The sequence below is a fragment of the Sus scrofa genome, chromosome 2, assembly GCF_054392235.1.
Source record: "Sus scrofa isolate SSC_HxYL_T2T_F1_AM1 chromosome 2, Sscrofa_HxYL_maternal_Yorkshire_Landrace_v2.0, whole genome shotgun sequence".
Classification (NCBI taxonomy): Eukaryota; Metazoa; Chordata; class Mammalia; order Artiodactyla; family Suidae; genus Sus; species Sus scrofa.
Window position 1 is genome coordinate 17,712,299 of NC_139384.1, and position 27,430 is coordinate 17,739,728.

At 46.1% G+C, this 27,430-nt stretch overlaps 1 protein-coding gene across 1 annotated transcript in view; it reads right to left on the minus strand.

Annotated features, from left to right (window-relative positions):
- Positions 1 to 27,430, minus strand: part of PTPRJ (protein tyrosine phosphatase receptor type J) — a 184,591-nt gene that overhangs the window by 33,139 nt on the left and 124,022 nt on the right. The window contains exons 4-12 of the mRNA XM_085011671.1: positions 23,192 to 23,216; positions 20,641 to 20,865; positions 18,210 to 18,410; positions 15,368 to 15,607; positions 13,746 to 13,973; positions 10,802 to 11,068; positions 7,888 to 8,145; positions 2,857 to 3,114; positions 1,834 to 2,112 (exon numbers count right to left, since the gene is read on the minus strand). Coding sequence (XP_084867797.1) covers positions 1,834 to 2,112; positions 2,857 to 3,114; positions 7,888 to 8,145; positions 10,802 to 11,068; positions 13,746 to 13,973; positions 15,368 to 15,607; positions 18,210 to 18,410; positions 20,641 to 20,865; positions 23,192 to 23,216 — 1,981 coding nt within the window. The remainder of the gene's footprint in view (positions 1 to 1,833; positions 2,113 to 2,856; positions 3,115 to 7,887; positions 8,146 to 10,801; positions 11,069 to 13,745; positions 13,974 to 15,367; positions 15,608 to 18,209; positions 18,411 to 20,640; positions 20,866 to 23,191; positions 23,217 to 27,430) is intronic.

Sequence of the window (27,430 nt, forward strand, 5' to 3'; positions counted from 1 at the left end):
GGTAACACTCTGAAAGCACCCCCAGTTAGACGCAGGCCTCATCTTCTCTTGAAAAGGTCACACACTTTTTTTGCATTGAAACATAAGGATCAACAAAGGTGAAAAAGGGAGTTCCCGTCGTGGTGCAGCGGAAACTCATCTGACTAGGAACCATGAGGTTGTGGGTTAAATCCCTGGCCTCGGGAGTTCCCGTCGTGGCGCAGTGGTTAACGAATCCGACTAGGAACCATGAGGTCTCGGGTTCGGTCCCTGCCCTTGCTCAGTGGGTTAACGATCCGGCGTTGCCTTGAGCTGTGGTGTAGGTTGCAGACGCGGCTCGGATCCCGCGTTGCTGTGGCTCTGGCGTAGGCCGGTGGCTACAGCTCCGATTGGACCCCTAGCCTGGGAACCTCCATATGCCGCGGAAGCGGCCCAAGAGATAGCAACAACAAAAAAAAAGACAAAAAGATCAAAAAAAAAAACAAAAAAAACAAAAAAAAAAAAACCCTGGCCTCGCTCAGCAGGTTAAGGATTCAGTGTTGCCGTGAGCTGTGGTGTAGGTCGCAGACGCAGCTCGGATCTGGCGTTGCTGTGGCTGTAGTGTAGGCCAGCGGCTACAGCTCTGATTTGACCCCTAGCCTGGGAACCTCCATATGCCACGGGTGTGGCCCTAAAAAGACAAAAAGACAAAAAAAAAAAAAAAAAAAAAAAAGGAAAGGTGAAAAAGGAGTCCCGTTGTGGCTCAGCAGGTTAAGAACCCAACATAGTGTCCCTGAGGATGCAGGTTTGATGCCTGGCCTCACTCCATCAGTTAAGGATCCAGGGCTGCTGCAGCAGTAGTGTAGGCCGGCAGCTGCAGCTCCAATTCAACCCCTGGCCTGGGAACTTCCATATGCTGTAGGAGCAGCAGTAAAAAGAAAAAAAGAAAGATGAAAAAGCTGAGCATTCTCTTTAAAACTATCCTTTCCATCTTTTCAGTGTAAAAGCCAAACTCTGATCTGCCAGCCCAGAGCTCACCCATGCCCTGGCCCATCACCTCTCGGGCCTCACCTCCCACCCTCCCCCTCCTGCTCTTTCTTCAACACAGCAGGGACACTCCAGCCCTGGGGCCTGAGCATGGGCTACCCCTCTGCCCATGATGCCCTGATATCCACTTGGCTGGCTTTGCTTCCTTCAAGTCTTTGCTCAAAAGTCACCTTTTCACTGAAGTCTTCCCAAGACAAATACCTTATTTCCCCCATCCTTGTTTATTTCTCCCTCCTTAGCAGTAATCACCATCCAAAAACTTTTTTTTTTTTTTTTTTTTTTTTGTCTTTTCTAGAGCCGCTCCTGCAGCATATGGAGATTCCCAGGCTAGGGGTCTAATCGGAGTTGTAGCCACTGGCCTATGTCAGAGCCATAGCAACGAAGGATCCAAGCCACATCTGCAACCTACACCAGAGCTCACAGCAATACCAGATCCTTAACCCACTGAGCGAGGCCAGGGATCAAACCCGCAACCTCATGGTTCCTAGTCAGATTCACTAACCACTGAGCCACGACGGGAACTCCCAAAAACATCTCTTGTTTGTTGTATCTTCCCCATCAGAATATAAGTTCCAGAAAGGCAGGGGCTTATTATCTGTGTCCTTTAATAGTGCCTGGCATATGGTAAGTGCTCAATACATATTTGTTGAGTGAATAAACAATGTGGGCAACAAGACAACACTAATAAGCTATTAGGATGCTCAGAAAGTGCGGTGTCTGTTAGGGCACACCACACAAAAGCTGATCAGCTAAAGCTGACTATAAGGACCTGCGTGCAAGGCCAGCAGCACACAAGAAAGAGCCCAAGAGGCACCTGGGGCTGCTCACCTGTACAGAATGACTGCCGATCAGGTGCCAGTGACTCAGTGCCATCCCCCACCTGTGAGAAGATCTCTACTATGTATGAGGAGCCAGGTATTAACTCGGTGACTGTAGCACTGGTGATGCCAGTGCCGGTGACTATCTGCGTTGTCTTGCTGGCATTTCCTTCCTGCTCAATCAGAAGGCGGTAGGTGTACCTGGAAGAGGCTTCATCAAAGTTCTCCCAAGTTAAGGTTGCTGCCGTGGTGTTGGTACTTATTTTAACGTTGGACACATTGCTGGGCCCTTAGTTTAAACATAAACAAAAAACACGGATTAACTTAAAATTCCAGAACCATTTTACTGTCTGCATCTAAAAATAGCCTAAAAATAAATTCATTTAATTAAAAAAAAAATAGCCTGAAAATGAATTAATTCAATTTAATAAAAAAACAGCCTGGCTCCTTTTGGGAAAGACTAGAGCTAATATGTGATGGCTCAAAAGACAGAAGGCTTCCCCAAAAGACATTCAGAAAATAATTACACCGATGAAACCTCAAAAGAATTAAAGTTTTTCAGGCTTCTTTTAAGTGTATCTGAAATAGAGTTTCAAGATGTAATTTCTCATCTGTTTTTGAAATGTAGAGAAAAGGATACTAGAAAGACATTCTCAGCTACCATCCCTACCATATATGTAGGTCCATGAGCAAAGCGCTTCTCTCACTGTTGCACACAAGGTGCCTCGAACACGACAGCGTGACTCTCCTCTTGTCTGTGTTCCCAAAGGATGAATGGAATAATTTCCCAGGCTTATGGGATCCCATCCTTTCTGCTTCTGAAGACCACTGCGCTCTCAGGGCTCAGCATCATGCCCCATGAGCACAGCAGAATCTTTGCTGAGGTCAACGTTTTCCACTTACACGGCTTCACATTCTACCTGGAGCCCAGACACACAGGGGCCTCCTGCCCCATCGTTTCCCCAACGCTCACCTCCCACCCTCCAAGTGGAGTCAAGGAGGAGACCTCGGGAGGGTGTCCTAACATGCTTACGTGTGTACTGGGCTGTGGCACTGGCGTTCCCCTGGACGTGGTTCACTTCGGGGATGATCGTGATGTTATATAAGGTGCCAGGGATCAGGCCCCCGAGAGTGATGGCTTCGTGGGAACTGTTCATCTCATGAACGCTGTGCTCAGACTGTACGCGTACCAGGTAGAGGTACCCAGGAGCACTGTCGGTATTCTGCCACTTCAACTGCATGTCGGTCGTGGTGACGTTAACCACCCGGATGTCAAACACCGCACTGGAGTCTGGTCGGAGGAGAGGAAGGACAAAGGAAGTCTGATCATGACCATCCTAACGTCCAGCTTGATTCCAAAGTGTCTGTCAAGAGCACTGGCTCTTTTGCCATCAAGCTCTTAAATGCGTTCACGAACGGCCAACGCCCAAACTTAGGTGAGAAACACACACTCAGTTCTGCCAAGAATTTTGGCTCTTCTCTAGCATCCATGAACTTACCAGCTCAACCTAAGGTTTCTGGTCTTTTGCCTTTGTCATAGAAATGCCCCCTCTTCAGGGGTCTTCCAGAGAGGAAACCATGGTCACCTTTTTTTTTTTTTTTCCTTTTTTTCTTTTTAAGGGGGCAACCAGGCCAGGGGTTGAATCAGAGCAGAGCTGCAGCTGCCAGCCTTCGCCACAAGCACAGCAACACCAGATCCAAACTGCATCTGGGACTTACACCACAGCTTGTGGCACGCCAGATGCTTAACCCACTGCGCCAGGCCAGGGATCGAACTGCATCCTCATGGATACTAGTTGGTTCTTAACTCACTGAGCCACAAAGGGGAACTTCATGTTCAGCTTCTTGATCTGAGTGCCAGTGACCATATGGGTTTGGTTTGTGAAAACTGATCAAACCATGCAGTTCGGACTGTTTGAGTGTGTGCTTTTTGAGTATGCATTATTACATCTCCACAAATAGGTCTTTTAAACTCACTCCCTCAAAAGAAAACATCTTCCTGTCCCACAGTCAGGCATACTGAAGAGAAAAACTGAAATGGAGAGTTGACACTTTCTAAGTAGGAGCCTTTGAGGCTGCAGTAGGGAGAGGAAAAAAACACACATGCCCTCCACCCTCTGAGCCAGGAGTCAGAAGAGAAATCACCCCCACGAGTCCTGCGGGTTCTGTGTTCAGATCACCCCACCTCTACACAATGAACCAGCCGCAAGAAATGCACAGATCAAGGCCCTGAAAAAACTAGATAAGGGGGCCTCTTTTCTCCCCTTGCTTTCAGAACTTCCCTTTACCTGGTAACCAGGCATTGGGTGGATAGAGGACAAAAGAGGGAAACGTTTTCACTATAAAACCTTGCATTTTTTAAAAATTTTGTACCACATGCACATACTACCTGCTCCTAAATTTGTTTTTATTTCATTTCATAAACATTCTATTTTTTTGAAGAGACCAATTCCAAAATTAATTTTTTGTTGTTGTCTTTTTGCCATTTCTTGGGCCGTTCCCATGGCATATGGAGGTTCCCAGGCTAGGGGTCGAATCGGAGCTGTAGCTGCCAGCCTACGCCAGAGCCAAAGCAACGCAGGATCTGAGTCGCGTCTGCGGCCTACACCACAGCTCATGGCAACGCTGGATCGTTAACCCACTGAGCAAGGGCAGGGATCGAACCCACAACCTCATGGTTCCTAGTTGGATTCATTAACCACTGCACCACGACACGAACTCCCAAAATTAATTTTTTAAGTGGGTTTTCCTTAAAGGAAGGACACTTTGAGAGTCCTCCTTCCCAACCACCAGATTCCTGATGTCAAAGGGATTCTACAGGCAAAAGACCATGAAAGGCCACAGTTTTCTATAAACATCAAAACAGTAGAAATAACCTAAACATGCTGTAAAAAGAGAAGCACTAGATACACTGTGATCTGCCTACATGATGAAATAGTTTGCAGCCACTAAAAACACGAAGACCATAGCAACTATGGAAAGGAAGTTTGGTATATACTGAGTAAAATACAAAAAAAAAAGATTCATATAGTAATTCCAAAGCTACAAACTAAATGTATGTCCATGGACACAGACAGAAAAGAAGTTCAGTTGGGTTATACGAATAGAGTTATTTTTGTTTCCCTTCTTTTTTATGGTGGTAAAATACACATAACATATCTATCATTTTATCCAGGGCTAAGTGTACAACTCAGGAGCATGAAACACACTGACAATGTTGTGTCACCATCACCACTATCTAAACCCAAAACATTTCGGCATCCTCAACACAAACTCTGTTCCCATCAAACAACTCCTCTCTCCTCCCTCCTCCTAGACCCTCTATTCTACTTTGTCTCTATAAACATGCCTATTGTAGGCACCTCATCTAAGTGGAATCATATGATCTTTGTCCTTCTATATCTGGCTTCTTTCACTTACCATAATGTTTTTAATGTTTATCCATGCTGTAGCATGCCTCCGTACTCCATTCCTTTTTATGGCTAAATAATATTCTACAGTATATCTACTGTATAGATATACCACATTTTGTCTATCCATTCATCTGCTTTGTCTGTTTTTTGTTTTGTTTTAGGGGTTTTTTTGGCCATGCCCCTGGCAAGCAGAAGTTGCTGGGCCAGGGATCAAACCCAAACCACAGCAGTAACCAGAGCCACAAAAGTGATGACATCAGGTCCTTAACCCACTGAGCCACCAGGGAACTCCTCCATTCATCAGCTGATGGACACTTGGCTACCTCCATCTCTTAGCTACTGTGGATCATGTACTGTGAACATCAGTGTACAATTCCAGACCCTTCTGTCAATTCTCCTAGAAATATATATAAGTAGGAGTAGAATTGCTGGGTCATGCAGTATTTATTTCCCTTTTCCAAAATTGCTTTTATTTATTTATTTTGCTTTTTAGGGCCACACCTGCAGCATACGGAAATTCTCAGGCTAGGGGTTGAAGCAGAGCTGTAGCTTCCAGCCTACACCACAGCCACAGCAATGCAGGATCCAAGCCATATCTGCGAGCTACACCACACCTACACCACAGCTCACGGCAACACCGGATCCTTAACCCACTGAGTGAGGCCAGAGATCAAACCCGCGTGCTCATGGATACTAGTCGGGTTTGTTACTTCTGAGCCATGATGGGATCTCCCAAAATTGCTTTTAATGTTGTTATATTGATTCTCCCCAATAATAATGAACATTGATCAATTAGAGGCTAGTGCCTTATCACAACCCTTCTTGATTTCCATTCAGTGGGACAATTATAGGCAACAGTACAAGAGATTTCTTCTCCTTATGAACAGACCTAAATTAGTTTTGCAGCTGCACCCCATCAAAGTGTCATTCCACACTGTAGTTAAAGCAAAGCCAGACAGAGGCCAGGTCACTACCTTGTCACTCTGGGCCAACTACTTAAGTTCACAGAGTCCCCACTTCCTACTCTGTAAAATAGAGACGATAATAGTACTCACCTCTTGAAGTTGTGTTAAAAACGTATAAATACAGGATGAGAGCCCTGAACTTTGTAGACCCTCACAATATTATATTATATTATAATTATAATTATATTATAATTACATTGAATTCTGGGCTTCAGAAAGTCACGCAACACCAAAGGGATCCCACACTGGTGGTCCACTTGCCATTAAGAAAGAAAAAAATATACACTGATACTACGACCCTATCTCAACAGTCTAACCTGAAATTCAGACTTGAAAAAAAAATTTTTTTAAAAACCCTAAAATAAAAATGAAATTCAGACTTGAAAGGAAATTACTGAAATTCCTCTGAGGGATGCATGTTAGCAGTTCCCTTGTTTCAAAAGCAGATCTTTCACAGGGAACTATATCTAGTCACTTGTGATGGAACCTGATGGAGGATAATGTGAGAAAAAGAATATCTCTATGTATATGTGTGTGTGTGTGTGTGTGTGTGTGTGTGTGTGTGTGTGTGTGTGTGTGTGTGTGTGTGTGTGTGTGTATACATGTAAATGTATGACTGGGCCACTCTGCTGTACAGCAGAAATTGAGAAACTGACAGAACATTATAAATCAACTATATTAAAAAAAAAAAAAATTTTTTTTAGGAGGCCCTGTCATGGTGCAAGTGGAAACGAATCTGACTAGGAACGATGAGGTTGAGGGTTCGACCCCTGACCTCGCTCAGTGGGTTAAGGATCCAGCATTACCATGAGCTGTGGTGTAGGTCGCAGACATGGCTCGGATCCCACGCTGCTGTGGCTGTGGTGTAGGCCGGCAGCTGTAGCTCCAATTGGACCCCTAGCCTGGGAACCTCCATATGCCGCGGGTGCAGCCCTAAAAAGACAAAAGACAACAACAACAACAACAACAAAAGAAAACAAATAGTTTGGGTTTTGAAAGCAAAATATTCTCTGTTGCAACTCTCATTTCTAGTACAAAAGAAGCCATAGACATTATATAAAGAAATGAGCTTGGAAAAGAAAGCAAGAAAACAAGGAAGGACCGAAGGAAGAGAGAAAGATGGAGAGAGGGAGGAAGGAAGGGAGGGAAGGAAGAAAAGGAGCATGGTTGTATTCCAATAAAACTTTATTTATAAAACAGGCAGTGGGCCAGATTTGGCCCATGGGCCAGTATTATCTGCTGATCCCTGTCTCAAACAGTGGAATGGCAAGCAGGTGCTGTAATTATCCCGCAAAAATATTCATCCTGATTAGGAAGACTATTCATAATAAACCTGTAAGTAAAAATAATCAGGTTATAAAATACATGTACAAGATGACTTCAACATTTAGAAAAGAGAAAATACACACACATATGCACATCAGTATCTATCTTGAAATTCTAAAATATCACACATCAAACATTATCAGTGATCATCTCTGGTTGATGGTTTACGTGTGATGTGTCTACTTTTGCCTGTCTGTATTTTATATAATGAATCCGCATTGCTGTTGCTTTAAATTTTTTTAAGATTTTTAGTAAATATTAAAAGAAAAGCAATATTTGGAAAACCTGATGCTTACGAATTATACTGACTTCCCTTAGGAAACATGGCTGTTTCGCAGAAAACACAGCCTGCTGGCTTACCAGTTCTAGTGGAAACTGTTTGGGAGTCCCCTTGAGTCCCATTCGGTCCTTGTGGAAGAATGTCAAAACGATATGTGGTGCCAGGGTATAAGCCACCAATGACAATGCTCTGGTTGGTGGTTGTCTCCTCCTGAGCTTTCCCAGTTGCACTCTGTGTGGTATATATCCTAAAGGAATTAGAGTCATTGCTGCTCCACGCTAAGCCAATTTCCCTTGCACTGACACTTGTCACTCGGAAGTCAGAAACTGGACTGGGGGCTGTGGGAAGAAAGTAAATGACTAGATTAAGAATCTGTTTCTCCAGAAGATATAAGTGACTGAAACCTCACCAAACCTTTACACCGAGATTAAATGCATACTTGGGACACCCAACCTCTCTTTTTCTCTTCTTTGTTTTATCATCTGCACCACGAGCCTCTCAGAAACTCGAGTTTCTAACCAACAAGGGAACAGTTGGCTGCAGGAGTGCAGAAACGCATGTTTAAGTTGTACAAAGCCGCTCACAGAGAATGAAAAGAGGAGAGAATTCCTCTGGGTCAAAGGCTCCGGCTCTGGCGTAGGACCTTGGCCACTGCTGGCTGCTTGATCTGCTTTTTACTAAGCATCTCAGAGTCTCTGTTTAAGGATGGGCAGCAGAGGCTGCTGCTGACTCCCAAAAATCCATCCCTCCCATTTTCCTTAATCATATTTTTAGCACTGTCCATAGCGTGGGGATAAAAACTACATTTCCCAAACCCCCTTGCAAGCAGACTAGCCATGTGACTAAGTTCTGGCCAATGGGATGTCAGAAGTACTATATGGCTTGTAGGAAGCATCTGCAAAGGGTGGAGCACCACTTTCTATGCTTCCTCCTTCCTACAGCTGGAATGTGGGTGTGATACCTGGAGCTCAGGCAGCCTAGCTCTAGAACCAACATCATGGTGGTGGCTGCAGCTTTCTGATGCCAGGATGGCAGCTCAGTACATTCCTAGAGCCAACAACTCCAGCCAGGGCTGCTGACTGTGACACAGCTGGGGACTCTCTGGGTAAGGAGTTCTGTACCCTTAGACTAGGAGTCATTCCTGGGTCCCAGCCTAAAGCCTGCATCCCATGTTTTATGAGTTGAACTGTGTCCCCTCAAAATTCATATGTTGAAGTCCTGACCCCCAGTACACCTCAGAATCTGGCCATATTTGCAGATCAGGTTTTTAAAGAGGTGATTATGATAAGATAGGGTCATTAAGTGGGCCCTAGTCTGACTAGTGTCCTTATTAGAATAAGAGACAGGACACAGATCTGCACAGACCAAAGGACAACCACGTACAGACACAAGGAGAGGATGGCCATTGCAGAGCCAAGAACGGAGGCATCAGAATAAACCAACCCTACATCACCTTGATGTCAGACTTTTTTTTTTTTTTTTTTGTCTTTTTGCCTTTTCTAGAGCTGCTTCCCGTGGCATATGGAGGTTCCCAGGCTAGGGGTCCAATCAGAGCTGTAGTCACCAGCCTACACCAGAGCCACAGCAACTCGGGATCTGAGCCACGTCTGCAGCCTACACCACAGCTCACAGCAACGTCAGATCCTTAACCCACTGAGCAAGGCCAGGGATCGAACCCACGACCTCATGGTTCCTAGTCGTTTTTGTTAACCACTGCGCCACGACGGGAACTCCATTGATGTCAGACTTCTTATATCCAGAGCTAAGAGGAGAATTCTGTTTAATCTCCCAACCTGTCATACTTACTATGGCAGTCCTAGCAAACTAACGCACCAGCTTTTCTAGGGATTCTATGAAAACCCTCGATTCCCAAGATTAAACCTCTTTCAGCTCAAAAGAGTTGCTGGTTTCTGTTTCCTGCAACTAAGCCAGAGCTAACACTCTACCACCCCATCCTGCCGAGTGCTGGAGGAAAAAATTTCTCTCTTGGAAACTCTGGGAGTTTTTCATTGCTCACACAAACCTAATCCTAACAGAGAGATTAAACGGTAACAAAGTAAAAGAAGAAAAGGATGTAGATTCTGGTCAGAAGACATTTGTAGGTGTGCTTCCTGGTCAGCAACAGACACTTAAACATTCTGGTGGAATGAACCCTGGGTCCAGAGCCAGGACCCCCTGGGGCCAAGTCCCTGCTCTGCCGCCTGCCAGCTCTGCAGTCCTGGGTGAATTCTCCAGCCGTGCTAGGCTGTGGCTTTCTCATCTGTAAAAGAGGGATTCTAACACCTACCACGAAGACCACTGCGATACAGGTAAATCTTCTGGCACAGTGTGATACCGAAAAGATTATACTATTATATATTATCATACTGCTATATTACTGAACTATGGGTATATCATTATTGTTTTAATGACTGGACTTCCTTTGGAACAGAAACCTTTTTATTTGCTGCCTATCATCTTATTTTTAAGGGACGGTTGGCTGAGAAGAAAAGACAAGGCATAGTAGCTGTGTCCTGCCTCATTATAATATCAGCATCCAAAGGAACAAGGGACATGAATCACGCAGATTCCTTTTGTCTCCATGTACCAATTAGCTCCCCATCTCTAACACACTAGAATGGTCATTATAAGCACAGGCTAGAGTCCAGGGAGCCCAGCTGCCTAATCCCACTTCTGACACTTACAAGGTGTGACACCTGCCCACAGAACCTCTCAGCCTTGGCTTCTTCATCCACATAATAAGGCTAATGCCAGACATGTCACAGAGTTGAGGATATTAAATGAGACAGTGCAAGGAAAGCACGTCACGTGACGCTGGGCATGTGGGAGGGTCAACCAATGATTATCGCTATTAGATCACACATCCTGAAGGCAGCAAGAGTCCCTGTGGACCCACACGCTTAGCGGTGAGGGCAGGAATAGAGTCTGTCTCGTATCAGGGCCTGGCACAGAGCAGGCAAGCATGAAAGGTTAACAAAGCAGGAGTGGACTCACGGGTGTACACCTGGAGAAAGCCCGGCGTGCCCGTGGAACCACCGTCGAGGAGAGGACACACCGTGATGTTGTACAAGGAACTCGATCTGAGTGGAGTGAGGACGGCCTGAGTCTCATTGACAGTGAGATTGAAGGAATCTGTCTCGCCAGCAACCTGTATCTCATAGGTGTAGACGGAGGACGGCTCATGATCATTGATCTTCCAGGTCAGGGTCAAGCTGGTGGCGCTGATGTTCACAACTTTAATATCAAAAACCTGACTGGAATCTGCGAAGACACAAGAGGCGTTAACAACCACCAGAAGGGCCAAGCCAAAGAGAGAGACAGAGAGAAAGAGAGAGGAGCTGTCAGCAGGGCACATCATCCAATCTAAGCAGCACTCAGTGATTCTTCCTTCCAACTCTACACGTTTAAGTACAACTACAACGTACCCAACTGTATGGGGGTCCCAGCAGAATTCAGGCAGCATCTTCAGTGAAGAAACCACCTGACCACTTGCACCTGGGGAGTTAGTCTGTGTTCTTCTTTGTGAGCTGACTCTTAGAGATCGCAATGGACACCTCAAACAACATGCCCCCCACGAGGTTCAGGGTGACCCCAAAAGGTCTCAAGCATATAAACATACTCTACATGATCACTTAAAGATCACAGGCTTTAGCAGGGGGCAGCTCTGGATTCCAAGGTCAGCTCAGCTTTAATAGGCAGGTGGATCTTAGGAAAACCTGAGCTTCCTCATCTATGAAAGCAGGATAACAATCCTGACTCAAAGAGTACAAGTTATTCATCATTTGCACACACCACCCTCCCAAGTTACCCTCCACCTTCTTCTGCCTGTTCTGTGTCCAGGAGGCTGACCCCTGCACATTGCATCCCTGGGGCCCAGGTTGGGGGGTGAGTGGCATTCCTGCCAGGTGGCCTGGGACCAGGTTCCACCAACGGGTGACACAGGCAGGCTCCTGGAGGGCTGGAGGAGGAAAACAACTAGAGTCTTTCTCTGTACTGCCTCCTGCTCTGGGTCACCTGTTCCGGTCCAGCTGCGTCCTCCACGGCCCCAGCCCCTCACTGGGCTCTAGAAACACTGTCTCCTCCCCCTTGCTCTCCAGCCTGGGACATGATTTTCTACCACAACTAGTCTTGGGTGTCTCAACATCCTCCAGTGGTTCTCTTAACTCCACCTGGATAGTTACTTGAAAAAAAGTCTGGGTGTGTGTCTGTACATGAATATAGACACACATACATATACATACACCCACAGTAGAGAGGAGGTTAAGACCATAACATAACTATTACGAGTGTACATAATACAGATATCATTTATTAGGCACTACGACAATCAACACAAATCAGACTCTGTGTGTATCCATTTGTCCAAAAGCTTAACATATAATCAATTATTTAATTCCACTCGAATCACTTTAAAAAGGAGGGCCCCAGCCCACACTAATCTGCAGGGCCTCTTTTAGCAAATCAGGCAGAGAGACCCTCCTCTGGATGGCTCTGCCCTGGGGTGCATGGCTTGGTGAGGGGCCCACAGCCTAGATCCCAGCCCCCCTCACCCCTGCACTAGCATCCTGTGAGTAGGACAGCCCCATCATTGTCAACGGCACCCCTGGAGGAGCCCCTTTCCCCTCACCACCTTAGAATCTGGAGGGAGGGTCACCAGTCCAGCGTAGTCCAGACTTTCCTGGATGCTAGCCTGGTTTCTGTCCTTGACCTCCAGCCTCACACTCACTCCCTCCATTCTATGGGTCTCTGACAGCCTTTTGGAACAGATATATTTGGGGATAACATAACCAGAGTCGGTCTGTGCTGCCTGCCACCGAGCCCCTGAGGACTACAGGGCTGCAGCATTTGTTTCTGAGCCCACAGAGGCTGACCATGGACTTCTCATGTACATTTGCCTCAATTCCCCATCCATACGGGCATCCCTCGAGGGGAGGAGCCATGCGTTTCTTAACCCTCTCATCAGCACCGATCCCAAAAGCCTCTAAATATTGTTCCACATACAGAGTGGGAGTGCTGACAAATTAGAGATAGAAATATACCTGGCACTTGTGGGTGCCAGCAAATGTCACAGGAAGGTCAGCAGGCCTTCCAAGATCAGGTCAAAAGAAGAAACACATTTTCGTCTTTCAAGGGGAAAACTCCTAACCAACATGGACAAAGTGAAGATCAAGTTCAAGAGAAAAACATCACAGTAGTTGGACTCATTGGCTAGTCTGCAGAGTCAAAGGAAAGAGAGACTGAGGCAGCAGCTAGCGTCTGCACATGGCAGCTGCTCAACACGCTGCACTGAGTTCCATGAAAGAAGGGTCTCGGACACAAAGTGAAGAAGAAACAGAGTTTCCCGGCAGCCTAGCGGTGAAGGATCTGGTATTGTCACTGCTGTGGCTCAGGTCACTGCTGTGGAGCAGGTATGATCCCGGGCCCAGGAACTTTGTTTTTTTTTTCTTTTTTGTTTTTCCTCTTTAGGGCTGCACCTGCAGCCTAAGGAAGTTCCCTGTGTAGGGGCTGAATCGGAGCTGCAGCTGCCAACCTACACCACGACCACCACAACACCAGATCCAAGCGGCATTTGCAAACTATGCTCGTGGCAGCACTGGATCCTTACTTAACTCACTGAGCAAAGCCAGGGATCGAACCCACATCCTCATGGATATTAGTCGGGTTCTTAACCCACTGAGCCACAACAGGAACTCCATGGCCCAGGAACTTCTATATGCCATGGGTGCAGCCAAAAAAAAAAGAAAAGGAAAAGAAACTTACTGGATCTGCTCTGTCCAAAAATCTCTTCCAGAAAACTCCCTCTGACAACAAACTACTTAAACTCCCTCCAACAGCAAAACTACTTAAGAAGCAAGAGGTAATTCAGAACCAGAATCCCAGAAGACAAATTTTGTGCTAGAAAGCTCTGGCTGTGGCTATGTTACAAAATTCAACATACTTGTTTTGAACTCTGTGGCCTGGGGGTGTCCTTCGGGGCCATCTGCTGCCCGGGGATAAACAGTGGCCTTGTACCCTGCATCAGACTTTAACCCCCAAACCAGGACTTCCGTGGTGTCCGGGGTCAGAGAAGGGTCGGAGGGCAGGTCTGCAGATTCCAGTCGGTATTTGTACCCAGGGACGCCAGGGCTCCTGAGTGGCTGGGACAAGCTGTCTGTGTTGTTGGCATCTGTTTCAAACCAAAAAAAGCAAAGCAGACGTGACGTGCAACAGAAGAACAAACCTGTCTTCTTTCAGCGCCGCTGCCCTTCCCCCACCCCTTCCCCTCCCCCCATGAGAAGCCAACCCACCCACAGCTGCTACCACACAAATATCTGTTCCTTTCCTCCCCCAGAAGGATACACGCTCCTGAGAGGGCCCTGAGTGAGGCCGGTATGTGACTTTGCACTTTTATCCCAGGTAGCACCATAGACATTGGGGCCTCTCTCACCAACTCAGCTATCTGCATCTCTCCCCTTCTTTCGAGAAGTCACCTTTTCCCACCCAGCTCCAAAGATGGATTTCTCGGGACGGCCACGTGATCTGCACGTGGCTACTCAGAGCCCACTCACTCCAGAAACTCTGTCCTGGACCAGACCCCTGCAGAGAGAGGGCGAACCAGGCAGAACTGCTGAAGCAGGCGAAAGCTGCTAAAGAGAAAGAAGCAACAAGGACAGACAAGAGTCATCTCGCCTCTTCCTTCAAGGCCTTGCCTGGCTGTCCCAGCAGGGAAATATACACGAGACGAGAAGCTGCTCTTTTAGTCCAAGATACCCGAAGCCTGGTTCCTGATGCCTGCCCTCAAGAATCCTAACACCTGCTCTCCAGAGTTCTGTTTCCTTGTGTGTAAAATGAGGACTGAGTTCTTGTTCTCAATGCACAGGGTCACCCCTGAAAATTCTATGAAGTCTGCAAATGACTCCTCCACTGTCGATGCAGAAAACATCCGCTAGATTTGCCTGAGCCGCATCCCTTCTCTCAAGGGAAGTGGTAAACTCCTCCCAGAGGCCTCTGTGGGCTAACACCTCTGTTACGCATTCAGCAGAAAGCTTAGAAAGCTAAAGAGACCCGCTATGTTTCTGGATGCCAGGCTCCAAAGTTTCAACCTCCAACGTGCTGACCTGTAACTTAAGAACACTTCCCTCCTTCGTCCTACACGTGTGGGGACCAACTAAAATGTAAAGGAGGAGTTCCCGTCGTGGCTCAGTGGTTAACGAATCTGACTAGGAACCATGAGGTTGCAGGTTCAATCCCTGGCCTTGCTCAATGGGTTAAAGATCCGGCGTTGCCGTGAGCTGTGGTGTAGGTCGCAGACACGGCTCGGATCCCGAGTTGCTGTGTCTCTGGCCTAGGCCGGCAGCTGCAGCTCCGATTAGACCCCTAGCCTGGGAACCTCCATATGCCGTGGACACGGCACAAGAAATGGCAAAAAGACAAAAAAATAAAATAAAATAAAATGTGGAGGAGACCTCCATCAGTTCTACAACTCCATACAAGTTACAAGAACCATTTTTTTTTTAATCTATTAAGTTACTGAAAGTCAAAACCAGCAAGGCAGATAGGCAACCCACTTTTATAACTCACCTAAGCCATTTTCTGTAACCAGGAGGTCTCTCTGAGTCTCACTCGATTCTGAAAGATACAGGGTGACCTTGTAACGAATTCCTGGCTTCAGGTCTGAAATATTGACCGCCAAATTCTGAGGGGGCGTTTGGCTTTCAAGGAGCATCCGGCAGGTGGCCGTGATGTTATCATTCTTCCAGGCGAGGGCAGCTTGTGTCACACCCACGAAGGTAACACGAAGATCAGAAACTGTACTTGGCTCTATTTTAAAAACACACAGTGAGAAGTGATGGAACAGGATAATTGTAGTCAGCTTTCACTAAAAACGACTGGGAGCATCTCTTGGGATAGACCATGATGGAAGATAATATAAAAAGGGAATGTATATGTGTATGATGAGTCACTTTGCTGTACTGCAGAAACTGGCACAACATTGTAAATTAACTATACTTTAATTTTTTTAAAAAAGTAAATTAAAAAAAAAGAATGACTGGGGACATTGATGTTTCAATGTGACCCACTAAAAATACTTCCTTTATATCAGAGTCCAGTGCCATTCCATCGTTTCACAGCAGGAAAGAAACTTAGGAAGAAAAGAGGAGAAAAGAATAAACATTAAAGTGAAACGTTTGAGGATCCGTACTATTCTTCAGGGCAGTTAACTCCAACAGTGATTTGACACTCCTCTAAACTGCCCTTTCTTTCTTTTTTTTTTTTTTTTTCAGTTGATTTTTAAAAAATTTCATAAGTACCAAGACATGTCACTCCTGTATTCCAATCCCAAGAGGAATTTTCAGGAGACTTCCAATCAACTTGGAGTTCCCGTCGTGGCTCAGTGGTTAACGAATCCAACTAGGAACCATGAGGTTGCAGGTTCGATCCCTGGCATTGCTCAGTGGGTTAATTAAGGATCTGGCATTGCCGCGAGCTATGGTGTAGGTTGCAGACGCGGCTCGGATCCCGAGTTGCTGTGGCTCTGGTGTAGGCTGGCGGCTACAGCTCCAATTCAACCCCTAGCCTGGGAACCTCCATATGCCGAGGGAGCAGCCCTAGAAATGGCAAAAAGACCAAAAAGAAAAAAAAAAGATTTTTATTTTTCCCTTATAGCTGGTTTACAGTGTTCTGTCATTTTTCTACTACACAGCAAAGAGACCCAGTCACACATACATATATTCTTTTTGTCACATTATCATGCTCCATCATAAGTGACTAGATAGCTCCCAGTGCCATACAGCAGGATCTCATTGCCTACCCATTCCAAAGGCAATAGTTTGCATCTGTTAACCTCAGATTCCCAGTCCATCCCACTCCCTCCCCATCCCGCTTGGCAAGCACAAGTCTGTTCTCCAAGTCCATGAGTTTCTTTTCTGTGGAAGGTTCATTTGTGCCATATATGAGATTCCAGATATAAGTGATATCACATGGCATTTGTCTTTCTCTTTCTGACTTACTTCACTTAGTATGAGAGTCTCTAGTTCCATCCATGTTGCTGCAAATGGCATTATTTTGTTTTGTTTTGGTTTTTTTAAGAGCCGCACCAGTGGCATATGGAAGTTCCCAGGACGAATCAGAGCTGCAGATGCCAGGCTGAACCACCGCCACAGCGAAGCAGATCTGAGCCACGTCTCTGACCTACACCGCAGCTGCTAGCCTATAGTACTACTCAAGGCAACGCCAGATCCTTAACCCACTGAGCAGGGTCAGGGATCGAACCCGCCATGTCCTCACAAATACCAGTCGAGTTTGCTACTGCTGAGCTACAATGGGAACTCCCTAAACTGCCCTTTCAAACAGCAACATTTAATATGTTTCAGACAAAGGAACAAAGCATCAAATAAAGTGGTCATTTGCTACATCTAAAGGTCTCAATTCAGGATATTACAAATAGTATTTCATAAGTACCAAGACATGTCACTCCTGTATTCCAATCCCAAGAGGAATTTTCAGGAGACTTCCAATCAACTCTCCCTCACTGCTTTTTCCTATCACTGCCTTAGCACTGGTTGTTTCATGTGCCTAAGGCGCTGGGCCAGGTGGTCGCTTCAAGCCATGGGCTCAAGAGGTCAGGTTTCTACAGCCTTTACTAGCCAATAAGATCATACTCCTAGATCAGAAAACCAACACAGGAACTCTTTTTAAAAAATCTTTTGTTCTTCTCAGCTTAAAGAGCTTCTCATCTCTTTTTTATATTTTTGGTTCTTTTCAGCTTAAAAAAAAAAAAAAAGCTAAATTTGCAGCTATAACAGGTGGCTCAGGATACTGACATCTAAGCTAACAATCTAAGCTTAACCAAATGCCACTGGGCTCTTATTTCATTTGAAACACATACTCCCCTACAAAATATATCAAACTTTCATGCCCAACAGAAGCTCCTGGGAATATAATCACAGCATCAACTTTCCTGGGGAGCTTCAAAGAAGCCTAGTAATTACTGACACCATCAAGACATATTTCTAACAGCGTCTCTGTTCCCAAATCTTAGCAGAAAAGCATTTTTTTTGGCTGCACTCGCAGCATGCAGAAATTCCTGGATCAGGGATTGAACCCATGCCACAGCTATAACCAGAGCCACAGCCATGACAGCACTGGCTTCTTCACCCACTGAGCCATGAGGGAACTCCCAATAATGAAAGATTTTTAGAACCAAACAGTTGGAAGTAGTTAAAATACCCTAACATACATAGGACCTTACTGCTGAATGATCCTACCACCCGCACTTCTGGGCTGGAAACAATTCAGAATACAACTCTTCCACAGTTCGAGAAAATCAACGCCTTTCCAACAGGCAATTGAATGGACAAGGCTCTAGGATACAGGACAAGAAGGATGGTTCTCAGTCATTCCTTGAAGCTATTCATCTTACCTGCTGTGGGATTTCCTGAGGTCCCATTGCTTCCTGGACTTGAATCTGTGCTGTTACCACTTGTTTGATTTGCAAGACCCCTCTGTCCAGCTACCATCTCACTCTCTCCTTTGTCTGTGTAATTGGAAGCTGTTGGGTCATTTTTCCAAGTTAGGGCCACACTGGTTGGCCTGATGGTAACAGCTTTCGTAGGACTGGGTTCTATTTTAATATCGTTTCCCAAAAAAAGAAAAAAAAGGAAAGAAAGAAAATATTATATTTCAAAAAGGACTGCTCCATATGTCTACTTTCCAGAAGTGAATCTTGCCATCACAGAATTTCGTTTCTCTTTATTTGCCTCCTGGACTTCCCTCCCACAAAACACATTTGGATTCCCACATACACGTGTACGCATGTGTGTTGGTGAAAAGAAGGCTATAAAACAATGATAAAAATGATAGAGGTTGCCGTGTTGGCGGTGAGTAGAACATGGAGTTAAATCTGTTCAGAAGCCGACACAAAGGAGACCTGCGATGCCCAATCAGTCTATCTCCTGATTCTCAGAAAACACCGCACGTGCGGAGGCAAAGGCAAATACAGAGCAGAAGCACGGGATAACTTCGTGGCTGATGTCAGGAGGAAGCTCCACATGCATAAAGACAGCACTGGACAGAGGAGCATAGAGAGAAGGGGGCTGGTCTTGGAATCCACATGTAATCCAGGTGTAAGGACCTACTCTGCCCCTTAGCTGTGTGATCTGAAGCTTGTCCCTTAAAAGCCCTCAGTCTTGGATGCCTCTGCCGACAGTTCTAAAACACTCTATTAAACACAAAGGATTATTATGAAGGCACCGTGATCCAAAGTCATTGGATTTGGACTGTCAAACATCAGGGCTCAGAGTCCGATCCTGCTGGTCACTAGCATGGGATTTTGCTCAACGTCATCTCCCAGCTCTGAACCCCACTTCATCAGCCGTCGAACTGGAGAGGTACAGGATCTGAACACAGTGGAAGCCACTGGTGGTTATTAACAGTAACTAAAACTTCAAAAGGGATGCACCCTAAGTACAGTCACGATGGAGGAGGAACCACTAGGAACAGAAGAGTAAGCACAGGCAATGAGGCCCTTCTTCTCAATTCCGGTAGCTGATCCCTAAAGGATTAAGGTGGTGCAGGTAACACCACCTCGGCATGCACATGGCCTTCCAATGACTGCATGGAGAGTGTGCTTCACTGGAACCTGAGAGATGGAAACATTTACCCAATCAAGGAAGAAAGGCAGGAGAGAGGGGGTTCCCGCTGTGGCGCAATAGGATCCTCGGCATCTCTGCAGCACTAGGGTGCAGGCTGGACCCCTGGCCCGGCACAGTGGGATCCGGCATTGATGCAGCTGCAGCATAGGTCACAAGTGTGGCTTAGAGCTGATCCCTGGCCCGGTCACTCCATAAGCTATGGCAGGCCAAAAAAATTTAAAAAGGGGGGGGGATGGTGCAGGCAGGAGAGGAAACAAGAAAAAAGGAAAGGGGACAGGCATGGAAGAATCTGGTGCCTTGTCCAGACTGCTCATTAACCTGCATGCCAGGAAGCCCCTCCAGACTTGAGCTTTCTCTTTATAAAGTGATCAGGGCAGGGGTCGGAGTGGCATTTAGCAGGTTATTGCTTTGGTGCCATTTGCAATGAAAGACAATAATGTGAGGAAGAAAATGATACAATAACACCATGGTCACGGAGGTGGAAGCAGCCAGAACAGCAGCGGCCCTATTTGGGGGGCTGACAGAGTCCCGGGCACTGCACTCAGGTGCTGTGCACACATCGCCTCACGTACACTTCACGACGACTTCACGAACGAGGCTATGGCGCCATTTGAAAGAAGGAGCAATGTGTTAAGAACGGAACTGTGTTGGTTCCTCCGGGGATCCTAAGAAGATTTTGGAAAAGCAGGCCCTTAACTTTCAGTCGTTCAGACAGTAAAGTACATCTTAAAATATCCTTTTAAAAATGTGTGTATATATGTATGGAGTTTTTGTTTTGTTGTTTGGTTGGTTGGTTGATTTGGTGTGGGTGGGTGTGTGGGTGTGTGTGTGTGTGTGTGTTGCAAAAAAGATGAAGAAACCCAGGTCTAAGAGGACCAATGACTTGCCCTGGATCACACAGTGAGAAACTGATAGAATCAGGAAGCCAACCTGGCTCTCCAGTTCTCCATTCATGCTCTTAACTGCTCTGCCATCCATCACGGCACCGCGCAAAGGGCTGACAGAGACCAGCGTCAGAGCATTCGCAGAGGAGACAGGCTACCCTGAGAGCCAAAGATGGGGAGCCAAGAGACACAAGAAGTAATTGCTTTTCACTGTTGAAGCTCAGATAAAGTGATGGTCAATAAATACACTGCAGATATGAAGACACAAACAGTCTCTAAAACCCACAATCCAGCCCAAAAGAAAAGCCTCGCTCACCTATTTGCATTTCTTGGCAGCAAGTACTGGAGCCATTCGTAAAGGTGAAAAGATAGGTGGTCCCAGGAGCCAGCCCTGAAAATGAAGTCTCACCATCTGCTTGGGGAAGCCATTGAACTTGGCCACTCGAATCAGTTACATTTATTACTGAAAAGTTTCCTGGTGCCTTGATAGAACGAATCTCACTGGCTGTAGGTCTGAACCCAATCGTATCACAGCGGGAGCCTAGAAAACAGGAAAGAAAAACACAAGGCATGCTAATAAAATGGCACTGCCCACCATATACATGCCAGACCCCAGACCTTACTATAATCTTTAAAACACATCATAGTTCCTCAGCTCCCCTTCCCCATTTGATGAGATCACCTCTACGCATAGATGTTTTCTTCTGCACCAGTGACTCAAGCCTGCACAAGGAACCAAGCAGCTTATTTACCAAACTGATTAACAAGGGGAAAAAAGCAACTGTAGAACTCTTTCCATTGTTTGCACAGGCTTTGCATAATTACTGCTATTAACTGAGATTTGCTTTATTAGAAGGTTTCAACAAGGTCTGCCCCCTCGGTATGGCACTGCAAGAGCCTTCTAATTATTTTACCTCGAGTGTTCAGACTTGGAAATTTTTACCAAGCAGGAAAAATAAAATAGTTCTTGAATTTTGAGGACAGACCAAAGCTACCTATTTTTTTCCCCAAAAGCTACATGAAAAATGACAAAATGCTATTAATTTTATTTCTTTTAAAAACAAATTATAATAAAAAAAATTAGCAAGGACATGGAGTTCCTGTCCTGGTGCAGTGGAAACGAATCCAACTAGGAACTATGAGGTTGCGGTTCGATTCCTGGCCTGGCACAGTGGGTTAAGGATCCAGCGTTGCCGTGAGCGTGCTGTAGGTCAAGACGTGGCTCAGATCTGATGTTGCTATGGCTGTGGTGTAGGGCAGAAGCTGTAGCTCTGATTAGATCCCTAGCTTGGGAACCTCCATATGCTGCGGGTGCAGCCCCAAAAAGCAAAAAGCAGCAGAAAAAAAAAATTAGTAAGGACAAAATCCCAGAATAAACAGTGCTTTCAACTGAATATATTTAGTTTCATTAAAGTTACTATACCCACTGTAGCACAGTGGGTTAAGAATCCAACTCTGGGAATTTCTGTCGTGGCTCAGCAGAGCTGTGTTGTAGGCCAGCAGCTACAGCTCCTATTCGACCCCTAGCCTGGGAACCTCCATATGCCACAAGTGTGGCCCTAAAAAGCCCCCCCAACCCCCAAAAAGGAGTTCCCATCATGAGCATCATTACTGAGCAGGTAACGATCCCTGGCCCTGCTCAGTGGGTTAAGGGTCCTGTGTTACCATGAGCTGTGGCTGTGGTATAGGCCGCCAGCAGTTGTAAACAGCTCCAATTAGACCCCTAGCCTGGGAATTTCCACATGCCACAGGTAGGGCTATAAAAAAACAAAACAGTAGCAGCTCTGGTTGCTGCAGAGGCTCAGGTTCCACCCCCAGCCCTGCACAGAAGGTGAGACTCCGGTGTTGCCTCAGCTGCAGTGTGGGTCACAGCTGCTGCTCGATTCAATCCCTGGCCTGGAAACATCCATAGGCTGAAAGTGAAGCCAAAAAAAAAAAAAAAAAAAAGTTACAGCACTGTCCTTATTTTTCTCGTTTTACTATAGATCCAGGAGGATGTCAATGGACCAGCACTAGTTAGCAACTGAGACTCAGCCCTTCACAATGAAGCAAAACACGCAAGAGGCTACATCTGGCTTCCCAAAGCTTATACACACGCCTGACGTCACTTTAAAAATCACAGGGCAATGCAGCAACCAAAAAAAAAAAAAAAAGAAAGAAAGAAAAAAAGGAAACAAAGAAAGAAACTTATGGGATAACAGTACACGAAATAAATATAAATCTTGAAAACTCAGCCTTTTTTTTTTTAATCACCCACCTATGTAAAGGAAGAAAATCACAGAAAAAAATTATTTTTAATTTGTCGGGACTGCACAATTGATTGAATTTTTTCTCTCACTTGCTGTTTCCACCCTCATCACACCTCTAAAGAAAAACCAGGGGAGAGGAGGGAGTGGGATGGATGGGGAGTTTGAGGTTGGTAGGTGCAAACTATTACATCTAGAACGGATAAGCAATGAGGTCTTACTACTGTACAGCTCAGGGAACTATATCCAGTCTCTTGGGATTGAACATGATGGAAGATAGTATGAGAAAAAGAACATATATATATGTATGACTGGGTCACTACGCTGTACAGCAGAAATTGGCATAACATTATAAATCAACTATACTTTAATAAAAAAAAAATTTTTTTTAAAGCTAAAAAATAAAAATTTGATATTTCCCTTGCATTAGATATTCCTGTGGGTCATATAATAAAATAAAGATTAAACATATATTTAAAGATAGAAAAACTGGAAACTAAGCAGGTTTTAGCCAATGTTAGTTAGCATTTTCTGTGATTTTTCACATGGCTGTTAGTGTCGCTGCGTCCAGCAGGGGGCAGTAGCGAACAACACAAGCGTGGCGTGGGAAGAGGTACTTACAGTCCTCGGCGGCGGCGCACAGGTTCTGAAACGGAAAAAGAAAACGGAAGTCAGCAGATTCATTCAGACATGGCAAATGCAAACCAGAAATAAAGCAGTTGAGAACGTAAGAACTGGGGCGGCGTGCTAAGACGTACATTAAGCAGAGGCCTGCTGGCCAAGGATAGGGTGTGGGGCCACTGGAGAGGGGAATTCGGTGTAAGCGCAGGTCAATTACAAACAATGGACTGACTCGGTTGTAGAGAAACAAAACAGCTGTTAGCCACCAGGTGTTTTTTCCCACAGAAACATCCGACACCAGCAGCCTCCTAGGTCAACACCCCTACCTGTCTCTACCCTGTGCACTGAGGCAGAAGGACAGTGAAATACAAGTTGAGGTTCTCTGGGTCAGAAAGAACAGCAGGACCATCACCCCAACTCCCTTCCCCAGAGGCACTTCAGGTCCAGAACGGAGGGCGTCAAGCCAGACGAGCGACAGAAGAAACCCACCGAGTTTGAGACTTTCATTGTGAAAAAATTCATCTTCTATCAATAGGTGGCAGTAATAATTTTTTAATCATATGGCAAACAGCTTTGAGAAGAATAAATGTTTGAACCAGAGGGAACTTAAAGAGGGTACAGTGGACCATGTCTCAATCTGCCATCTCTGGATCCCTGGGGGGTCCTCAAAGATAGGTATCGTGATCCATAAATTATTTCCCCATATTTTAAAAGCCGAAAATAATTCAAGACCATTCGTTCTATTGTTTAGTAAACACGCCTTTTTGGTTACTAGGCTGTTTCAAAGTATGGTCCTTTTAAAGAGGAAAAGAATCAAAAAGGATACCAGTGGGGGGAAAAAAATGTCCTCCAACCTCCCATCACACTTAGAATAAAAATGCAAAACTCTTCACCACAGCCTGGGTGGCCCCTCTGTGCTCATCACCTCTCACGCCCCTTCCTTTGCATTGCGCTCAAAGCTGGTTCTCCCTTGGAGCCTTTACTAATCGATTTCCTTCTCCAAAGATACTCTGCCCCCACACCTTGCCAGATCGTGGCCTGAAAGGCCACCTCTTTCCAGAGTCCTTTATCCCAACCCACCAATGGAAATCAGCCCCACTCACTCTCTATCACATCACTAGTGTTTCCTCCCAGCATTCACCTCAATTAGCATCCACCTCCTCCAGCTGAAAAGTACACTCCATGAGAACAGAAACCTGTTGGTGCACACAGTAGGCTCTCCATAAGTGCCCGTGAAGGAAAAAATGAGCTTCTCGTTTTGTAGAAGGGGCAATCCTTAAGGCCCAGAGAAGGGAAAAAGACTTGCCCCAGGTCCCACAGCAAGGCCAAGGCCAAGACCAAGGCTGGTCTGGTCCAGGGGCCCAGCCCAGCATTCCTTCCACTTATCCTGCCACTTTGCATGTATGAAATGGAGATGACAAGGACAACATCCATACTCATACTCATGGGTTAGGTGGACAGGAGGAGGCGCCTGTCCCCTGTCCCCGTCTCCTAGTGACCCAGACACCAGTACTCTTCCTCTCCCCGCTCCCTGAAAGCCGGGGGGAAGAGGACACAAGCCCTGTTGACTCTCCTTTCCTACTCCCCCTCAAACTCACTCAGACGTTCCCTTCCCACCACCACGCTCTACCCTCAAGCACTGTTCATCTCAGGCCAAAACTTTTCCAGCTCACCTTCCTGCCTCCAGCCCCTTCTTCTCAATCTGTGCCATGCATCAAACCACATGGTCCAGGATGGACCCCAGGAGAGAGGGAGGAAAAGGAGGAGTCAGGAGCTCAGTCAGCAGCCCAGGGCAGCAAAAAAAAAAAAAAAAAAAAAAATGGTGGGGGGGCAGAGTTAGAAGACATTAAACTACATAACCTCGTGACTCCAGGATGACACGTCCTAACCCTTTGCAATGGTGTTCTCTCTTGGCCTCTGCATCTCTGTGTTGTGTCCTCACCTGGAACCCATTCAGTCCTCCATCCACCCCACCAAATATCATCTAAAACACTAACAATCTGGGCCCTGCTCTCAAACTGTTTCCAGGAAAGAAAGGGAAATGAAAGATGACCGCAAATGAGGACTTCAGGGTAGAAAGTACGACGGCTCGGCTCATTTAACAAGCAGTTCTCCACGGGGTAGCTGCAAGTGCCAAGTGCTGTGCTGAAGCCCTGGACCTCAAGCAGGCAGCCTCCGAGGCATGACGGCTGCGGGGGAGAGAGGGAAAGAGGAGGCAGGACAGAGAGCAGGTGCCCTGGGGTGGGGACCGCTCGCCGAGGGAAGTCAGAGGAAGGCACCCACGAAGGCGAGGAATGTCTGTGCCTTTCAACCTATGTCCTTCACAGTCTTAGACCCAAGAAACATTGACTGGCTCGTGATCGCCACCCAGGCCAACATATCAAAGAGCTCGGGGCTCCACAGGTGAGCGTTCAGGGGCCACAGTCATGGCAAAAAGGCAAGTTTCCAAGGATTAAAATCACACTTTGACTCTACATTCTCAATGCATTTGGCCCACTTCGCACAGAGCACTGACGCTGCCAGACCCTTTTCCCCGTGCTTTCAGATATTAACTCTCTTAATCCTCCAAACAGCCCTAAAAGGCAGGCACAGGTCCCTGCTGTGCTGGTGAGCTGCAGCAACCTGGATTTGAACCCAAGCAGTCGAACTCTAAACCACTAGTGACACTACTTTCCAATGTAAAGCAACTGGCGAGAAATGTACTAGGACTTAAGAAAGGTTTAACAATAATTGAAATTATTTTTTAAATTGTTATACCATATATTATTTATATATATATCACTTATACGTGGAATCTACAATGTGGCACAGGGAGTTCCCATTGTGGCTCAGTGGTCACAAACCCAACTAGTATCCAAGAGGATGCAGGTTCAATCCCTGGCCTCGCTCAGTGGGTTAAGGATCTGGTGTTGCCAGGAGCTGTGATGTAGGTCACAGACAAGGCTCGGATCCTGCGTTGCTATGACTGTGGCGTAGGCCGGCAGCTATAGCTTCAATTCGAACCTTAGCCTGGGAACATCCATAGGGCACAAGAGCGGCCCTAGAAAAAAAAAAAAAAAAAAAAAAAGCAAATACATAAATAAAGTGTGGCACAAATGAACCTATCTATAGAACAGAAACAGACTCAGAGTCACGGAGAAACTTGTGGTCACCTGGGGGAGGGAGGAGGGAGTGGGATGGATGGGGAATTGGGGGTTAATAGATGCAAACTATTACATTTAGAACGGATAAGCCATGAGGTCCTACCATACAGCACAGGAACCCATATTTAATCTCTTGAGATAGAACATAATGGAAGAGAACTTGAAAAAAAGAATGTATGTGTATGACTGGGTCACTTCACTGTACAGCAGAAACTGACACCACACTGTAAATCCACTATACTTTAACTACAAAATTTATTTATTTTATTTTATTTTGTCTTTTGTCTTTACCGGGCAACACCGGTGGCATATAGAGGTTCCCAGGCTAGGGGTCAAATCGGAGCTGTTGCTGCCAGCCTACATCAGAGCCACAGCAACGCCAGATCCGAACCACATCTGCGGCCTATACCACAGCTCACGGCAACGCCGGATCCTTAACCCACTGAGCGAGGCCAGGGATTGAACCTGCAACCTCATGGTTCCCAGTCAGATTTGTTTCCACTGCGCCATGATGGGAACTCCCAAAATTTAAATAATAATAATTTCAAAAGATATGATCAGTAACCCTCCTTGACAAACCAGGTACAGTTTCTCTGTCAACCTTCCCAAAGAAGGCCCTGTGTGTCACGTATCTCTTGGAGGCTCCTTGTGAAACAGTCGCCAGTGATAACACACTGAGTTACACGGCTGTACTTCTTTTCTGGCCTCACTTCCCCTTCTATTCCCTCCTCTTGACTTCCCCAAGCCTGACTTTCCAAATAAAGCGGCAATACCCTCATCTCTGCCTCAGGACTCAGAGGATCTAAAGAACCCAGACAAAAACATGGGACAAGGCGACCTGAGAGACGTCTACAAGGGGTCTTTTGGGGGAGAGCTTCCTCAGTGAGAAGAAGGAATTACATGGAAAGAAATACCATCCTACTTTGCTGGACGTCATCAGATCTGCCCATGATACTTGGAGCTGCTGCAGCTACTTTGTGACCAAGAGGGGAGAACTCACCCACCTGCTGAGGATGGCTGATGTGAGGAAAGAGGGAAAACACCTGGATCCTTGTAATGCCAGCGCAAACAATCCTAGACTCTTTCTACCTCCAGA